Raw genomic sequence first — 14,227 nt, 5'->3', positions numbered from 1 at the left:
TTTGGGCACAGAAGCCATTCTTAATTTCACCTCCACGAGAACTGAGGAAGCCCTGTTGTTTCCCCTAAGATTCTAAGATCAGGGGCCATTCCAAAGGCATAAGGACAATCAGGAACAGCATTTCCTCTCTTGCTTTCACCTAAAAGGCACGCTCAAGTGAGGGCATCGATTTCAGCTGGTTTGAGCTGAAGCAGCCAAAGGTAAGAGTCCAGCCTCAATAACCTCCAAACTGTTATCACATACCCAGCACGAAACTCACACTTGCACAGTTCAGGTAAGAGTTCCCGTCAACCAGGAAATATCATTGTGCGTCACAGGGGTTTCTTAGAGGGTCAACAGGTGATCTGCGGAAGATGGTCGTGGGGAGTTCCATCAGCGGAAGAGGGAAGAAGGGCGGCAGGGCTGAGACCACTCCCGTGAACAAGAGTGATGGGGTGGGGGTCAGTAAGAGGGCTTGACAGGAGGAAAGAGCTTGCTGAAAGGTACTGGGTGTGGCGTGACTTCAAGAGAGCCTCACCAGCCCCGACACCGTCAAGAGGGTTCAGGAAGACCCCCTAACCCTTTAGTAGCCTCGACTAAGGGTGGTGGCAAGCAGAGTTCTAAGGCAGGGGATGTAACCTCACGCAGTGGATCTAACTGTTGGCCAGAGTAACCTAGGGGTCTGTGATAGCCCCATGTTTTGGGATAAGTTATCTGAGGGCACCTACTTCCTTCTCATCTACAAAAGGGAAAACGTAGCTGATAATCCGAGTGTCTGAGGATAGGTGGACTTACTACCGTCCTTCAAAGTCTTGAAGGAGAAGATATATTGGTCATCCCAAACAACGGGGTCCGGTTTGGTGTTCTTTTGTATGGCACAAAGGGGCTCAGCTATTAAGAGGTTTGGAATCCAACTGTGACCCAAGCCAAGAAAACCCTGTAATTCACATTTGACCTTGGGGTACAGAAAGTTTAAAATGCCCCCAAGTCTTTCAGGATCCTGAAGTCTTTCAGGAAGTATCCCCATTCTGAGATTAAGTTATCCTAAATCTTGAACCAGAGGTTTGAACAAATGGCAATTTTTTGTGCCTGTTAAAGACTAAGATTTTTAACAGGTGAGCAGGTCTTTTGAACCGCAGCCTTGGGAAGGCAAGCAGAGAGTGAAATCCGTGACGTATCTGTGCTGAGTTGAGCCTCTGGACGAGAGCCCGTCGTTTAAGTCGGCTGCTGTGCTCTGTGTGGAGAAGAACTCTCAGTAAACCCTCGAGGCAGGATTATCCGCGAACAGTCTTCTCCTTCCCAGGTAAAGGCCAAAGGGCCATTATCATTCTATATATACCGCTGTCAAAAGGAATACTAAAAAAATGGACTGCGTAACTTAACTACAGTTTAGAAAGAGAAAAAAAAGACACCTCCTACAGCAGGGCTGGAAACCAACAGTGCGTACGGATTAGACACAACAGGGTGGGGGAATTACAGTGCTTACTGCCTTTATGTGCCCGACCCAGCTCCATTCCTGGGCACAGAATTTTCATGGGTAAAACAGGGATATTTCCAGGACTATACAAAGGATGATGAGTCCTTACTGTCTTCTAGGCCTGATGCCCTGGTCAGGCCTCTTTATGACTTACAGGGTACTGATTTATTCTTGGGAGAGATTCTGAAGGGTCGATCTAGATATTAATGGGAGGAACACTGTGGATTTGCCTTGCTCTGTGGAGGATTTTGCCCCAGGAATGGGGGTACCAGGTTTAACAGTGGGGACGAGCCCCAAGTTTGGTCTACTTTGGTTTGCAGAGTGCAATAAAGGGGCCGGAACGCTCCTAAGTACTAGACTTGAACTCAAGCACCATTTCCCCTTTGGGAAAGGAAAAAAGACATGCAATGTATTTCCCCGGGACAGCTCAGCCTAGACAGACGTACAGGCACCAGACCACTGAAGAGCAGTGACTGGTTGTCTCGCACAGACCCCAGCTTAAAGGCCATGGGCTGCTGTGGTCTGTCCAAGCCCCACGAGCGGCACACGCACCACTCTGAGGGAGGGACAGTGTGATCTGGCACTGGGCACTAACAGAACACGTGGGGTCTGTCCAAGCCCCACGAGCGGCACACGCACCACTCTGAGGGAGGGACAGTGTGATCTGGCATTGGGCACTAACAGAACAGTTCAAGTGTTAACTGAAATGGTGAGAAAATTCATCCCCAAACTGAAGTAGTCACCCCATTCTAAGTAATTCCCCACCCCCCCAAGGCTGGGAAATGGGCTTCGTGGGCCCTTGGGGTCCCATCACCGGGGAGGGTTTGGCCACTGCCTCGTGGGGGGTTTGCAACTGCTTGGACTTCAATTTCCAGTGGGAAGACTGTCTGCACTAAGGGCAGGGTCGTGCAGGACACCACCAGGGTGGACTCGACACCTACGGGAAACCTGGAATTTTCCTTGAAAACAACTTAAGAGTCATGGATAGCCACGTAACATTCACAGACAGATTCAGCAGGCTTCTGGGTGTGTGGGGGAATCTTATTCTAGTCCATGGGCTTGGGGAAAGCCCTAAGGACCACTTCATGTGGCCCTTTGGCTATGCTGCGAGCTTGGTCACGTAAAAGGGCTGGTGGCTAGTATGACTAAAACCCTAGGTTGTTTTCATCCAGCACCGGGCCTGACCTTCTCCAACAAGCACGCGAACTGACAGAGATCAGAGACCAGGCTCGTAAGTCGGGGTTACAATACTGAATTCCTCCACCCTCTATGAGGACCCTCGGTTACCCTGGGGAGGTCCTTAATTATAGCCCTAAGCTTAGCTTTTGTCCATGGGGCACAAGCACTTTGGGGTGGTTCAGCAGCATCCTCAGAAGATCTAGTTCTGAAAGGGAAGGTTTTAACGGGTCAAAGCTGACGAGGTTTCAGGGACAGGAAAGAAAGGACGATCGGACAGAGGGGGGCGAGGAGGCCAAGAGGAATACGGAAGGAGGCGGGGCCGTGTGGGGAGGAGGGAACCTCGGCTAGCACCAAGAAAGAGGCCTCTGACACTTTATTTTTATCCATCTTTACTTGTTTATTTGCTTCAGTCAGTTTGGAAACAGTATTTTGTAAGGAGGCAACTTTAGAATCCTGAACACTTTTAGAAACCTCCAGATACGAATGAAAGTAACTATTCCACTTGAATTCTTAAATTTTGTAGCCATGGTCTTCTAACTCAGTTGGGAGAAAGAAAAGTCTCAAGAGACGAAAGGTTCCCCATAATGGCCATCAGAGCCCTCAGTTACCCTTCTCAGTAAGACTGAGACACACAGGCAAAAACAGGCATACAGAACTGGCCAGGGTTCGTCCACGAGGGGCACCCTTAGAACATCGAGATGACTGGTTAAGAAAAAAGGGGACTGACAAATCCTGAATAAAGTCTGAGGTTCACCCAAAAGAAGGGAGAGCTTGATTAACGGAGACTCCCCAAACTGACAGTTACGGCAACTCATGGAAGCAAAGAGCACAAGGGCTCAAATGTGGGTACCTCGTTCGGTTCTGGGGGTCGTCGCTCCTCAGGGGCTGGCTCCTTCAGATCCCACTCCTGACACCATGTACTAGTAACCTGAAAGAGAAGAGGTAAACTGAGGCAAGGCTGAGTTACCAGACGTTGAGCTTCTGCAGGAACAGCAGAGGACCTGTGATTCAGGACACGCAAAATGCAGGGAGCTACACAACTACTAAAGGTTTAGGGCAGACCGCTTTTGTGGGAAGGCTAAAAAAGGGGAAAATCCAGCAAAAATGTCACCCAGTGAGTTCACTGGCTCAAAAGATAAGGAGATCCTCGGCGGACACTCACTAATCGTACAAGAAGTTCTACCGTCTATAAATCAAGGATCTGTGGGAAATCAGTCTTGGTCGTATTTCTGAAAGCGTGTGCATGAGTCTCCATTTCACTTCCTTTGGTTCCAGTTTAGAGTGACATCCTTGCACATTTCAGATCCAGACCCTCCTGACCTTTCCCTATCACCACCAACCACTTCACTTCCCGCGGCCGCTTCCACCAATTTAACTCAAGATGCCTGCTGCTGTCCTTGGGGAAAAATGACCACCGACAGCCCGGTCAGAGTCAGGACCCTGTAGTGCAGCGCTGTTCCCGAGAGCGCCGTTGGCCAGGAAAATGCGAAGTAACAATGCTCCTCCTCGGCTGAGCGCTGTGCGGTCCCAGGGCCCGGAGCAGCGTCTGGGACCAGAGCTGTTGAGTGAACGCACGCCCCACTGCGGGACACAGGCCAGAGAGCTTCACCTTCCGGAAAAATGACGCCACTTCAAAGTAACAGACTCCGTTCACATAATGATCCACTTTATGTCCAAGTACGTGAAGCCATGTGCTATTGAACACTATTTCTGGTGACACGATGACAAAGCAGCTCAGTTAAACCCAACACAGCACCAGTGAAAACAAAGCAAAGTGCTCCATCAAGGACAGCAGGACAAACACAAACACAAGAAGGAGCTGACACGAGCGGAAAGAGGCCGTGTCTGAGGACTGAGCAGCAGCACACGAGGACTCGACACCTAGAACACAGCGGACGCACAGTGACCTGCTTCGGAGGCCCACCCCGCCGTCGCCCAGCTGTGTAACCGGGGTCCGACACCCACAAACTCCACGGGGCCTCCCGAGGGGCTGCTGCGAACACACGACGACACGGGCCAGGCGCCCAGAGCACACGGCCCGCTGCAGGCCTCTCCTGGCTTCTATAACTGCGACATGCTGCCTGCTGCTTGGCAGAGACCAGCAAACCCAGGTCCTCTCAACAGTTCTCCCTCCGTACAAGGAAAACCGATCTCGGGTTGGTGACATTACAGATGAGCCAGAGTTCTACTTGTCCATTTTCACGTCCAGCAATCCCGTCTAGTTCAAATAGAAAGTAACAAGGAACTACCCAATCTGCAGGTTGAGACAGACAACCATCCAGGTGTTTTAATGCTGGTATGCTGAAGCCTCAGCTGAAGGTCGGCTTCACCTCGAGGCGATCGTATTAAAATGCGAACAGGTCACTAGGCGAAAGAACATTCAAAAATACAGAAGAATACAGTCGTTCAGGCCCCTCCCAGCACTAACAACTGAGTGTACAATTCTAAACTTGGACTGGCATCCAAACTTCCACGACTGCATGAATGAATGCTTTACTTTTACTTATGTAAGATCACTCACAACACTATTTATAGATTTTTAACCCAAACAAAAAAATTGTTTCCATGGGGAAAATTTTTAGTCTTTATGGCAAATTAGCCATATATAACTAAATTCCTAATTTTAAAAACAATCTATACGGCACGGGGGTGGCTCAGTTAGTTAAGCATCCAACTCTTGACCTCAGCTCAGGTCATGATCTAAGGTCATGAGTTCAAACCCCGGTTGGGCTGCACACTGGGCATGGAGCCTACTTAAGAAAAAACAAAACTGGGGCACGTGGGTGGCTCAGTGGGTTAAGTGTCTGCCTTCGGTTTGGGTCATGATCCCAGGGTCCTGGGATCGAGCCCCGCATCGGGCTCTCTGCTCAGCGGGGAGCCTGCTTCCCCTTCCCCCTCTGTCTGCCTCTGCCTACTTGTGATCTCTGTCTGTCAAGTAAATAAATAAAATCTTAAAAAAAAAAAAAAAAAAGCAAGAACCAAACACACAACACTTAGTCTATAGCTACAGTAAGCGTGTAATTTCGAGCTGGGCCATTTCTAAGACACAAAGGAGGAGAAAGCGGGGGATGCAGTCATCCTTCACATAACCGACATTTTCATACATTCTCTGTCTTAAGTCAAAGGTCCTCAATGTCTCTCCATGAAATAACTGAATAACTAAAATTAAATGTAGCCAAATGGCTCTGTAAGACTTCAGAATCTCACTACAGTCTACAATTTTTATTCAGTGAGGGTGGTTGGTGTTAATGAACTGTATAGCATAATCACGTGGATCACGTAAAAGTCTGAGGGACGGGGATCCCTATGAACCTAAGAGGGAGTGTGATCAGCCCTGGTGTGAAGGTCCAAGTCCTCCAGGACTGGATCGTGTTTTAGCTTAAGACCACATCAGAAAGGACAAGGGAACCATCTAATCTAAGAAGGTCAGGTCTCTTGCAAGAAACCCCTGTGTTTCCACTCAGAAAACCTGGCTAATACATGAAGCCCTGGGACGCTGCGGATCTCCTTCGTATGGCCCTGACCGGCAGATTTCTTATCCAGCCTATCATTATGCTCCGGAGCATGAGAAGGTGACGGTGTTGGGTTCAACACGCAAGCAAACGCGTGAAGACATGCCTAAAGTAAACAACCAAAAAACGTCCGTAAGTTTCTCCAGTAAGGGAAAGTGTCCTTGTTAAGTATGCTCACATTCTCGGCAAACAGACCGCCCAGCTCCTAAGCTCCTGAAGACAGTCTTGAAGTTGGATTCAAACTGATTCCAAGTGTATATAATAATTGATAATATATGTGTTTCCTTTTCTTTTGGACATTTGTAAAAAGTTTTGTTTTTTTTTTAAGATTTTATTTATTTGACGAGACAAAGCAAGCGAGGGAAAACCCCCAGCCTGAGTGGGAAAGGAGGGAGACAGCTTCCAGCTGAGCCGGGAGCTGGACGCAGGGCTCGATCCCTGAACCCTGGGATCACGACCCGAGCCAAAGGCCATCGCTTAATGGAGTCGCTTAACAGACAGAGCATCCGTCCGACTCTTGATTCCGGCACACGTCACGATCTCATGGGTAGTGAGACGGAGCGCCGGGTCAGGAGGCAGCTTGAAGATTCTCTCCCTCTGCCCCCTCCCCGACTTGCATGGCTGCGCACTCTCTCAAATCAATCTTTAAAAACATAATAAAGAAGCGTATGTTTGTTTACAGGTGAACTAAGATAAGCAAATAGTGCGTTACTACAGGCAGGTGTTAAGATACAGGGGATCGTTACTTCTGCATGTGTTTTCCTGTTCCATTACCATTTTTCTAAAGGATGGATCAACAGCGCAAGTCTGTCTCCCACCGAAGAACAAGTCCCACGGGGACAGTGAGCAACCGCCGGAGCCAGGGCAGGACCCAGCGGCCAGACAGTCTGCTGTCACTCGCAGCTGAGGGGTCCCTGCGTGCCCCTGAGCCGCATCAGGGACCCCCCCCACACACCCGAGTCTCTCGCGCGGAGCGTCTGAACCCCCGGAGGACGTCAGGCCCGCTTGCAAGCTGGAACGGCCACCGGACAGCAGCAAACCAACCGCCTCTTCAGAAGCTGGCGGACACCAAGCCCTCGGTTCTCCAGAAGAAAATACAAAACTTGGTTCCCTTCCTTGACCAGACGCTCGGTTTCTCCTCAGGCCGCGGCTCTGGGCGGCTGCAAGTCCAGGTTCGCTCCGCGTCTTCCCCACAGCTCAGTAGTGCGCGACCAAATGAGGCCGACGGTCGCAAGCTTCCCTCACTCCGGCGTTTCGAAGTCCGGCCGCTCTGTGATCTCCCCTCTTCACCCCACTTACAAACCACAACTGGGGCGTGTGGGGGGCTCCGTCGGTTAAGCGTCACCGTCGGCTCAGGTCATGATCTCGGGGTCCTGAGATGGAGCCCCGCGTGCAGCTCGTGAGCCTCCCCCGGCCCCTCCCGCTCTCTCTAAATAAAAGCTTTTAGAAAAATCGCACCCACCCTAGTCCATATTCCTCCACCTTTCTTCTCAAGAGCACCTGCCGCAACCTGATCGGTCTCGGTCTCCCACTACGAACATCTCGGAGGCTGGCTCTTGGCTTTGTTCGCCGCGGCGCCCCGGGACCTGGAACCGCGTGCGGCACAGACGAAGTCTCACGAAGCAAGGGACACACAGACACGCGGCGCCGAGAGCCGGTCCCCGGTCCCCGCGCAGAGCACCGGCGTCAAGCGTCTGCGGTGCGCAGTCGACCGCCCCACCACACACCCGATGGAAACCGTCTCATCTCCCGGATGGCACCGGAACGCACGGCACGCACAGAGGCCGCGAGCCCGGAACGGAAGCACATTTAGTTTCAACGGCCCGGGAGTGCGCTGGTGAGAGGAAACCGAAGGCGACGCGGCAAGTGGCCCAGCGGCACCGGCCACCGCGTGCTCTCACCGCTCGCACTACAGAAACACGCCGCGCTCTGCGACCCGGGGACGGACTGTTTGTGAAAGTACAAGTGAACGGCCAAGGGCAGCCACCGCACCTGCTCTAGGGAGCAGCAGCGGCCACCAGTGCTGTGGCCATCACACACCTGTGTCACTCAGCGGCTCAACCTTCTCCTCACTCCCACTGCCAAGGCTCCACCGCGGGGTAAGGACACACCCCCCGCGGCCTGGGGACGCGAGTACCTGCCTAGCCAGGAGGGATCACAGTACAGGGAAGGCCGGGAGACAGCCGCGTGCTGCGAGGACCCCTCCCCGTGGCGGAGCGGCCACGCTGCGCGGTCACTACCCTGGTGCCGAGGACACCCCAACACGCTTCCTGCTTCGGGAGCGCCTCGGAGGCAGCAGCTCCAGACGGAGCCCAGAGGCCTCCCCCGGCCCGGCACTCGGCGGCTCCGCCCGCGCCCACAGACACCGGGGCTACTGCTGCCAGCCACAGACAGTCGGGTTTTCTGGCCAAACCCTCGGCAGTACAACCCCAGCTTCTGCAAACAGTCTTGAACCGTCTTAACACTGTGGACAACAAAGAGGAAGCAAGAAAAAACCCCGAAACTAAGCAATCCTAAACCACGCGCCCCGACGACTCCCGTCCGCAGTCCCCTCGCCCGCAGACGACAGCGCGAGCAGCCGCTGCAGCGGGGAAGAGCCCGAGGACGTGAGCCCCGGCCCCGGCTGCTCAGCACCGGCACGGACGGCTCCGGCGCCAAGGGGCTGCTGGAGCCCGACCGGCGGGGCGGACGCTGTCCCCAGACGCCGGGTCGGACACGCAGGGCACCGACCGACACGCCGGCTGCGGTCCTCACCCCTTGCGGGCGGCCTCCCAGGAAACACGGCGGCGCCCCGAACAGCAGAGAGGCGGGCGGTCCGCGCGCAGCGCAGAGCCGCAGCCCAGGTTCACGCGCCCCGCCTGCCCACACGCTCCGGCCCGGCGAGCCGGCTTCCGCACACGGGGCAGCCCCACGACGGCAGCCACAGCCCGCAGCGCGCAGCCGCGCCGGTCCCCCCGGCCCGCAACGAGCTGGGCAGCGCACTCGGCCGACAGGCTCCGCACCGGCCTCCGCTCCAGCGACCCGCGGACGCCGCGCCGGGACCCCTCACCGCAGCCGCGAAAGCAGGAGCCTCCCCGGCCCGCGCGGCGCCCACCGGCCGCGGAGACCCGCCGCAGCCTCCCGCACCGCGGGCCGGAAGCTCCGCAGACTCCAGTGCGGGACGCACGCCGCGCTCGGGAACGGCCCAGAGACCGGAGCGGGGCGCGCTGGCCGGGCCCGACCCCCCGCGCGCGGGCCCGAGCCGACCCCGCGGAACTCCTTCCGCTCCTCGCGGGCCGGCGCCGGGGCCTCCGAGCGGGGGCCGGGAGGGCGGCGGGCACCGGGGCGCCCCCGCCGCCGCCCGCCCGGGACCCCGCCCCCCCGCCCCGCGGACGCGCGGGTCTCGGGGCCGCCCCACAGCCTCCGCCGGCCGCAGCAGCGGGCGCGCCCGGGAAAGCACCGCCGCGGGCGCCGCCGGCGTCTCCGGGCTCAGGACCGCCGCGGGCCGGCCCCGCAGCGCGGCCTCCCGCAGGCACAGCCGACGCCCCGGAAACAAAGGGCCCGCGGCCGCCGCTCCCCTCGGGGTCAGGGCGCGAGCCGGCCCGACCGCCACGCGGGAACCAAGCGCCTCCTGACCTTCAGGGCCGCCCGGGGCGGGGGGCGGGGCGGGGCGGCGGGTCCCCCGCGGCCGCCCGCTCCCCGCCGCCGCCCGCTCCCCGCCCCGGCCTCCCCGCCGCCGCCCCGGCCTCCCCGCCCCTGCGGCCGAGGCCTGCTCCCACGGCGGCCCCGGCGCTCGCGCCCAGCGCCCCGGGGCCCCCGCCGGCCCGGCTCCGGCTCCCCGCCCGCCGGCGCAGCGCCCCGTTACCCGGCCGAGCGCGGCGCGTCCGCTCCTCACGCCTGCTGCGGCTGCGGCACTGGCGGCGGCGGGGGCCTCGCTCGCTCCGGAGGCTGCGCCCCCGTGGCCGCCAACAACACCGCCTCCCATTGGCCGACGCGCCTGGCCCCGCCCTCTACAAGCAAGCCGGGAGGCGGTTGGGCGGACTCGGCGCAAGTCAAATACGCTTCGGCGCCGACGGAGACAACCAATCAGAGGTCGCGGTAGAAGGGACGTCACGCGCCGGCGCCCGCAGACCCCGGAGCCCCGTGCAAACACGGGCGCGTGACGTCCGGGGCGGCGCGCGCCCGCCTTCCTTCCGCCTCTGTAAGGGGCGGAGCGCGCGGAGGACACGCGGAGGGCACCTGCGGCCGCCCCGCTCCCGCCCGCCCCTTCCCGCGGGTGCCCGAGCCCGCCGTGCCCTTCCAGCCCGGGGCCGCCCCCAGCAACGCGCGCCGGCCCCGCGGCCCCCCGGCGACCCCGCCGCCCGCCCTCCCCGGACCCCGGAGCGGTGCCCCCGGCTTCGCGCGCTCTCCCCGCCCGCGTCGGCGCAGCTCCCGCCCCTCCCGCCCCCGCGAGGCCCAGGCCCTGCCTCGTGCCGATGGGCCCGTTCCTCGCCGCGGGCCGGGCACCCGGTGCGAGCCGTGCGCCCTGGGCCCGGGGTCAGCTCGCGGGGGCGCCCGGACCCTCGGCCGGGAGCGCGTGGGGAACGCGGCTCCGCTCTCCGTGGCCGCCCCGCGAGGTGCCGCGGCGCCCGTGGTTCTGGGGGCCGGAAGGCAGACGTCCGGGGGTCGCGGGGCTGGGCTCCTCGGAGAACTCCCGGGAAGGGGACTCTTGCCTCTTCCAGCCTCTGAGGCCCGGGCCATCTCGGGCCGCAGCCACTGCCCCCCCAGGCTCTGTCTCCGTCTCCCGTGGCCTCCCCCGGCACGACGGGACAGCTCCCACAGGGGCCTCATTCCAGCGCCATCACGGGGCGGGGACCCCTTCTGCACGCCCGTCAGGTGCACAGGAACCGGCAGCTGGGGGCGGCCGTTGGGCCCGCGGCGCACACCCAGGCGTGCCCTGCTCGTCTTCTGGCCTGCCGGCTGTGTATGGCGAGCAGCACTAAAAGGGCAGGTGCTACTGGGTCAGACCTCTGGGGCCGTATTCTTGACCTTCCCAGTTCTAGCTGGGTGTCCCGGACAGCCTGTGGCTGCGTCTCACCATCTGTCAATCACGGGCACTTGTAGCGCTCACATCACAGAGCTGGTGGGGAGCTGGAAGACACTGGGGAGCAGCCTGAAGCAGGTGTGGACTGTCCTGATGACCCCACCCTTCCTGGCCAGGGGAGGGGGCTAGGGGCCTGAGGACAAGGGTCTTCAGAGCCGGTGCCCGGGCCCGTTCCTTAGACCCTGCTACCTGAGGCTCTCCTAAGAAGTCTGTTCTCCAAGCGGCTCAGCCGGCACCATACTCCAGGTGACGTCTGGGCCCCACAGGCCCTGGTGATCAGGAGGACCAGGGGCAGCCACTGTGGAGCCTGCGTCCTGAGCCACCCTCCGAGGGGCCAGCACAGCCGGCTCCTGGGTCCGTGGTGGGCCTAGACACGGGGGAAAGCAGCCCAGGCCTGTGCATTGTGACTGTGCCCCTGTTACAGATAGATGGATTGACTTAGATGAAACTTTAGATTGTAGCAAATGTATTTTTTTGTTAAAGAGACAAGAATGGATGTCTCCAGTGGTTTCCTGGGGCTGCCACGACAGAGTACCCTGAGCTGGGTGGCTTAAACCCAGAGAAGTTTCCTCTCCCAGCTCTGGACAGTAGAAGTCTGAAATCCAGGTGTGGGCAGGGCCACACTCCCTCCAGGGATACTAGGGGAGGAACCTTCTTGCCACTTCCAGCTTCTGGGGGCTCTGGGCCTCCCTGGGCTTGTGGCCAGGCCCTCCTGTCTCAGCCTGTCACCACGTGGCCTTCTGTGTCTGTGTCTCTCCTTTTCATACGAAGACACTAGCCATACTGCACGTAGGGTCCCCCCAACTCCAGTGTGAGCTCATGCTAACCCAACTAATCATGCCTGCAAAGCCCCTGTTTCCAAATAAAGCACATTGTAGAACTCTGCCTGGATACTGTTCAACCCAGTACAACCTCTGTGCTGGAAACCTGGCACTTCCCAGGCCAGCTGGTCACCGATCAGGAAGTGGTCCCTGCAGGGAAGTTTGCCTCTGCTTCCCAGTGGGGCAACTGCTCCTGGCCCTTGAGTTTCTGGAGCCTTCACTCTGCATCGGGGTTGAGGGGCTGACCCTGTCCATTGCCCACCTCCACTCAGGGGTCTGTCCTCACCCTTCTAGTCCCTGGGGACCCAGGGTGAGGCACCCAGCCACTCCACCCCCAGCAGCCCTGCGACGGTGGGCTCCGTGTCTCACCACATCGGCTTCAGACTCCAGCTCCCAGCGCCTGGGGGCCTGTGTCTGAAGGCTCCACCCCACTCGGGACCACAGGCTTTGAGGATCTGCTAAGAGGCTTCCCAAGAGCCCCGAATGAAGGTGGGCTCATTTTCACACCATTTCACACCCATGCCCAGAAGGTAGGACCAGATCCCCAACTCCGTCCTCAAGACATGTTTATTCTGAACAGCTTCCTTGCCTCCGTCCCAGGCCCTGAGACACACTCAAGCTTTGCTGACCCCAGAGCCTTGTGCAGATGTCTCCTAATTCTTCCTCAGACATGGTCCTTTCTGATTATCCCCTGGACAGCAGAAGCACCAGCAAATGGAGCTGCTCTGGGCTGGGTTTCTTCCTTGCCAGGAAGGTTTACTTGTTACCAGTTAAGGCACCCCTCGTGCCCTTGGCTTGAAGTCAAAGCCAGTCCTCCCGCCTGGGGGTCCCCAGGGTGCCCGTCAGCTCCTCCCCGCTCCGCGCTGTGGCCCAGCCTGCTGCTAGGCTCGATGGCACCGCTCTTCTGCTCTCCGTACTTCCAGAGCGCTCCACCACCCTCCAGTGAACTCAGAATTGGGGCTGTGGGGCAGGCACGGGTTTGTTTCAGAGTCCCCAAGTGATGCTAACTGTAACCAAGCCCGAGAAGGGCTGGGACCAGAACCCCTAGGGGTGTGGGGTTTCCCACGTCTCCCAGCGCCAACTCCGCCCCTGCCCAGCTCTGGGCTGGGCACACCTGACGACAGCCCCGCACGCAGGTCCTCCGTGGCCTCCAGCCATGGGGACCTCAGGGGTTTGCGCTCCAGGGCCCCCCGCCCTTCCTGCTCCTTGGCCTCAGCTTCATTGGCCTCGGCCCAGGGGCCCCCACGTAGACATCATCCCCAGTGGAGGTGCCAGAGACACCGGTGGGACAGCTGCCCCCAGCCCCATGCTCAGCAATGGCCCAGGCAAGGGCAGCCTAACCTCATCGCAGAATAACCCTGGAGCTGGCAGCGGGGAGGGGACTGAGCCTTGGGGGCCCGTCCGTCCACTGCGACACGTCCTGCGACACCCACACGGCCTTGCAACGGAACGGACACATGGAGACACCAAGGACCGGAGGCTCTCCTGCGGTGCGGACTTCGGATGACCCACACCGCCTCTTCCCCGCACAGAAGGGTGTGCCGCGCGGAGCATGTCTGTGCGCCTCAGAGCCTCAGAAGGAGAGAGTCCAGGAGACTGTCCCCAAAGCCTTACAGGTTCTCTCTGAGACGGCCTCAGGGGGCTGCTCAGTCTGTCCTGGGAATTTGGGGCATGGTTTTCTTTTCTTTTCTTTTTTTTTTAAGATTTTGTTTATTTATTTGACAGGCAGAGACCACAAGCAGGCAGAGGCAGGCAGAGAGAGAGGAGGAAGCAGGCTCCCCACTGAGCAGAGAGCCCGATGTGGGGCTCGATCCCAGGACCCTGGGATCATGACCTGAGCCGAAGGCAGAGGCTTAACCCACTGAGCCGCCCAGGCGCCCATCCCTGGTATTTTTATACTGGAAACACCAAGTATTTCACTTTGGGGAGAAACAGCAAGACGAGGCTCCCAGAGTCTAGGAAGAGGTTTCTTGCACATACTTGTCAGCAGTGAATTAATTAATTAAACATAAATTTTATTTTATTTTATTTTATTTTATTTTTTTTTTTAAAGATTTTATTTATTTATTTGACAGAGAGAAATCACAAGTAGATAGAGAAGCAGGCAGAGAGAGAGAGGGGGAAGCAGGCTCCCTGCTGAGCAGAGAGCCCGATGCGGGACTCGATCCCAGGACCCTGAGATCATGACCTGAGCCGA

At 58.2% G+C, this 14,227-nt stretch overlaps 1 protein-coding gene across 5 annotated transcripts in view; it reads right to left on the bottom strand.

Moving 5' to 3' along the window:
• Positions 1-10,138, bottom strand: part of NAP1L4 (nucleosome assembly protein 1 like 4) — a 43,050-nt gene extending 32,912 nt beyond the window's left edge. For 2 of the 5 annotated variants that reach the window (XM_059150834.1, XM_059150824.1), the window contains exons 1-2: positions 9,992-10,137; positions 3,486-3,563 (exon numbers count right to left, since the gene is read on the bottom strand). In XM_059150834.1, coding sequence (XP_059006817.1) covers positions 3,486-3,563; positions 9,992-10,111 — 198 coding nt within the window. In that variant the 5' untranslated portion in view covers positions 10,112-10,137. Of the gene's footprint in view, positions 1-3,485; positions 3,564-9,991 lie in introns of those variants that run through there. The other 3 variants (XM_059150815.1, XM_059150844.1, XM_059150862.1) reach the window with 3 other exon arrangements.
• Positions 10,139-14,227: the final 4,089 nt, after the last annotated feature.

The sequence above is a fragment of the Mustela lutreola genome, chromosome 1 (assembly GCF_030435805.1).
Source record: "Mustela lutreola isolate mMusLut2 chromosome 1, mMusLut2.pri, whole genome shotgun sequence".
Taxonomy (NCBI): domain Eukaryota; kingdom Metazoa; phylum Chordata; class Mammalia; order Carnivora; family Mustelidae; genus Mustela; species Mustela lutreola.
This window is presented reverse-complemented; position numbering and strand designations above follow the sequence as displayed.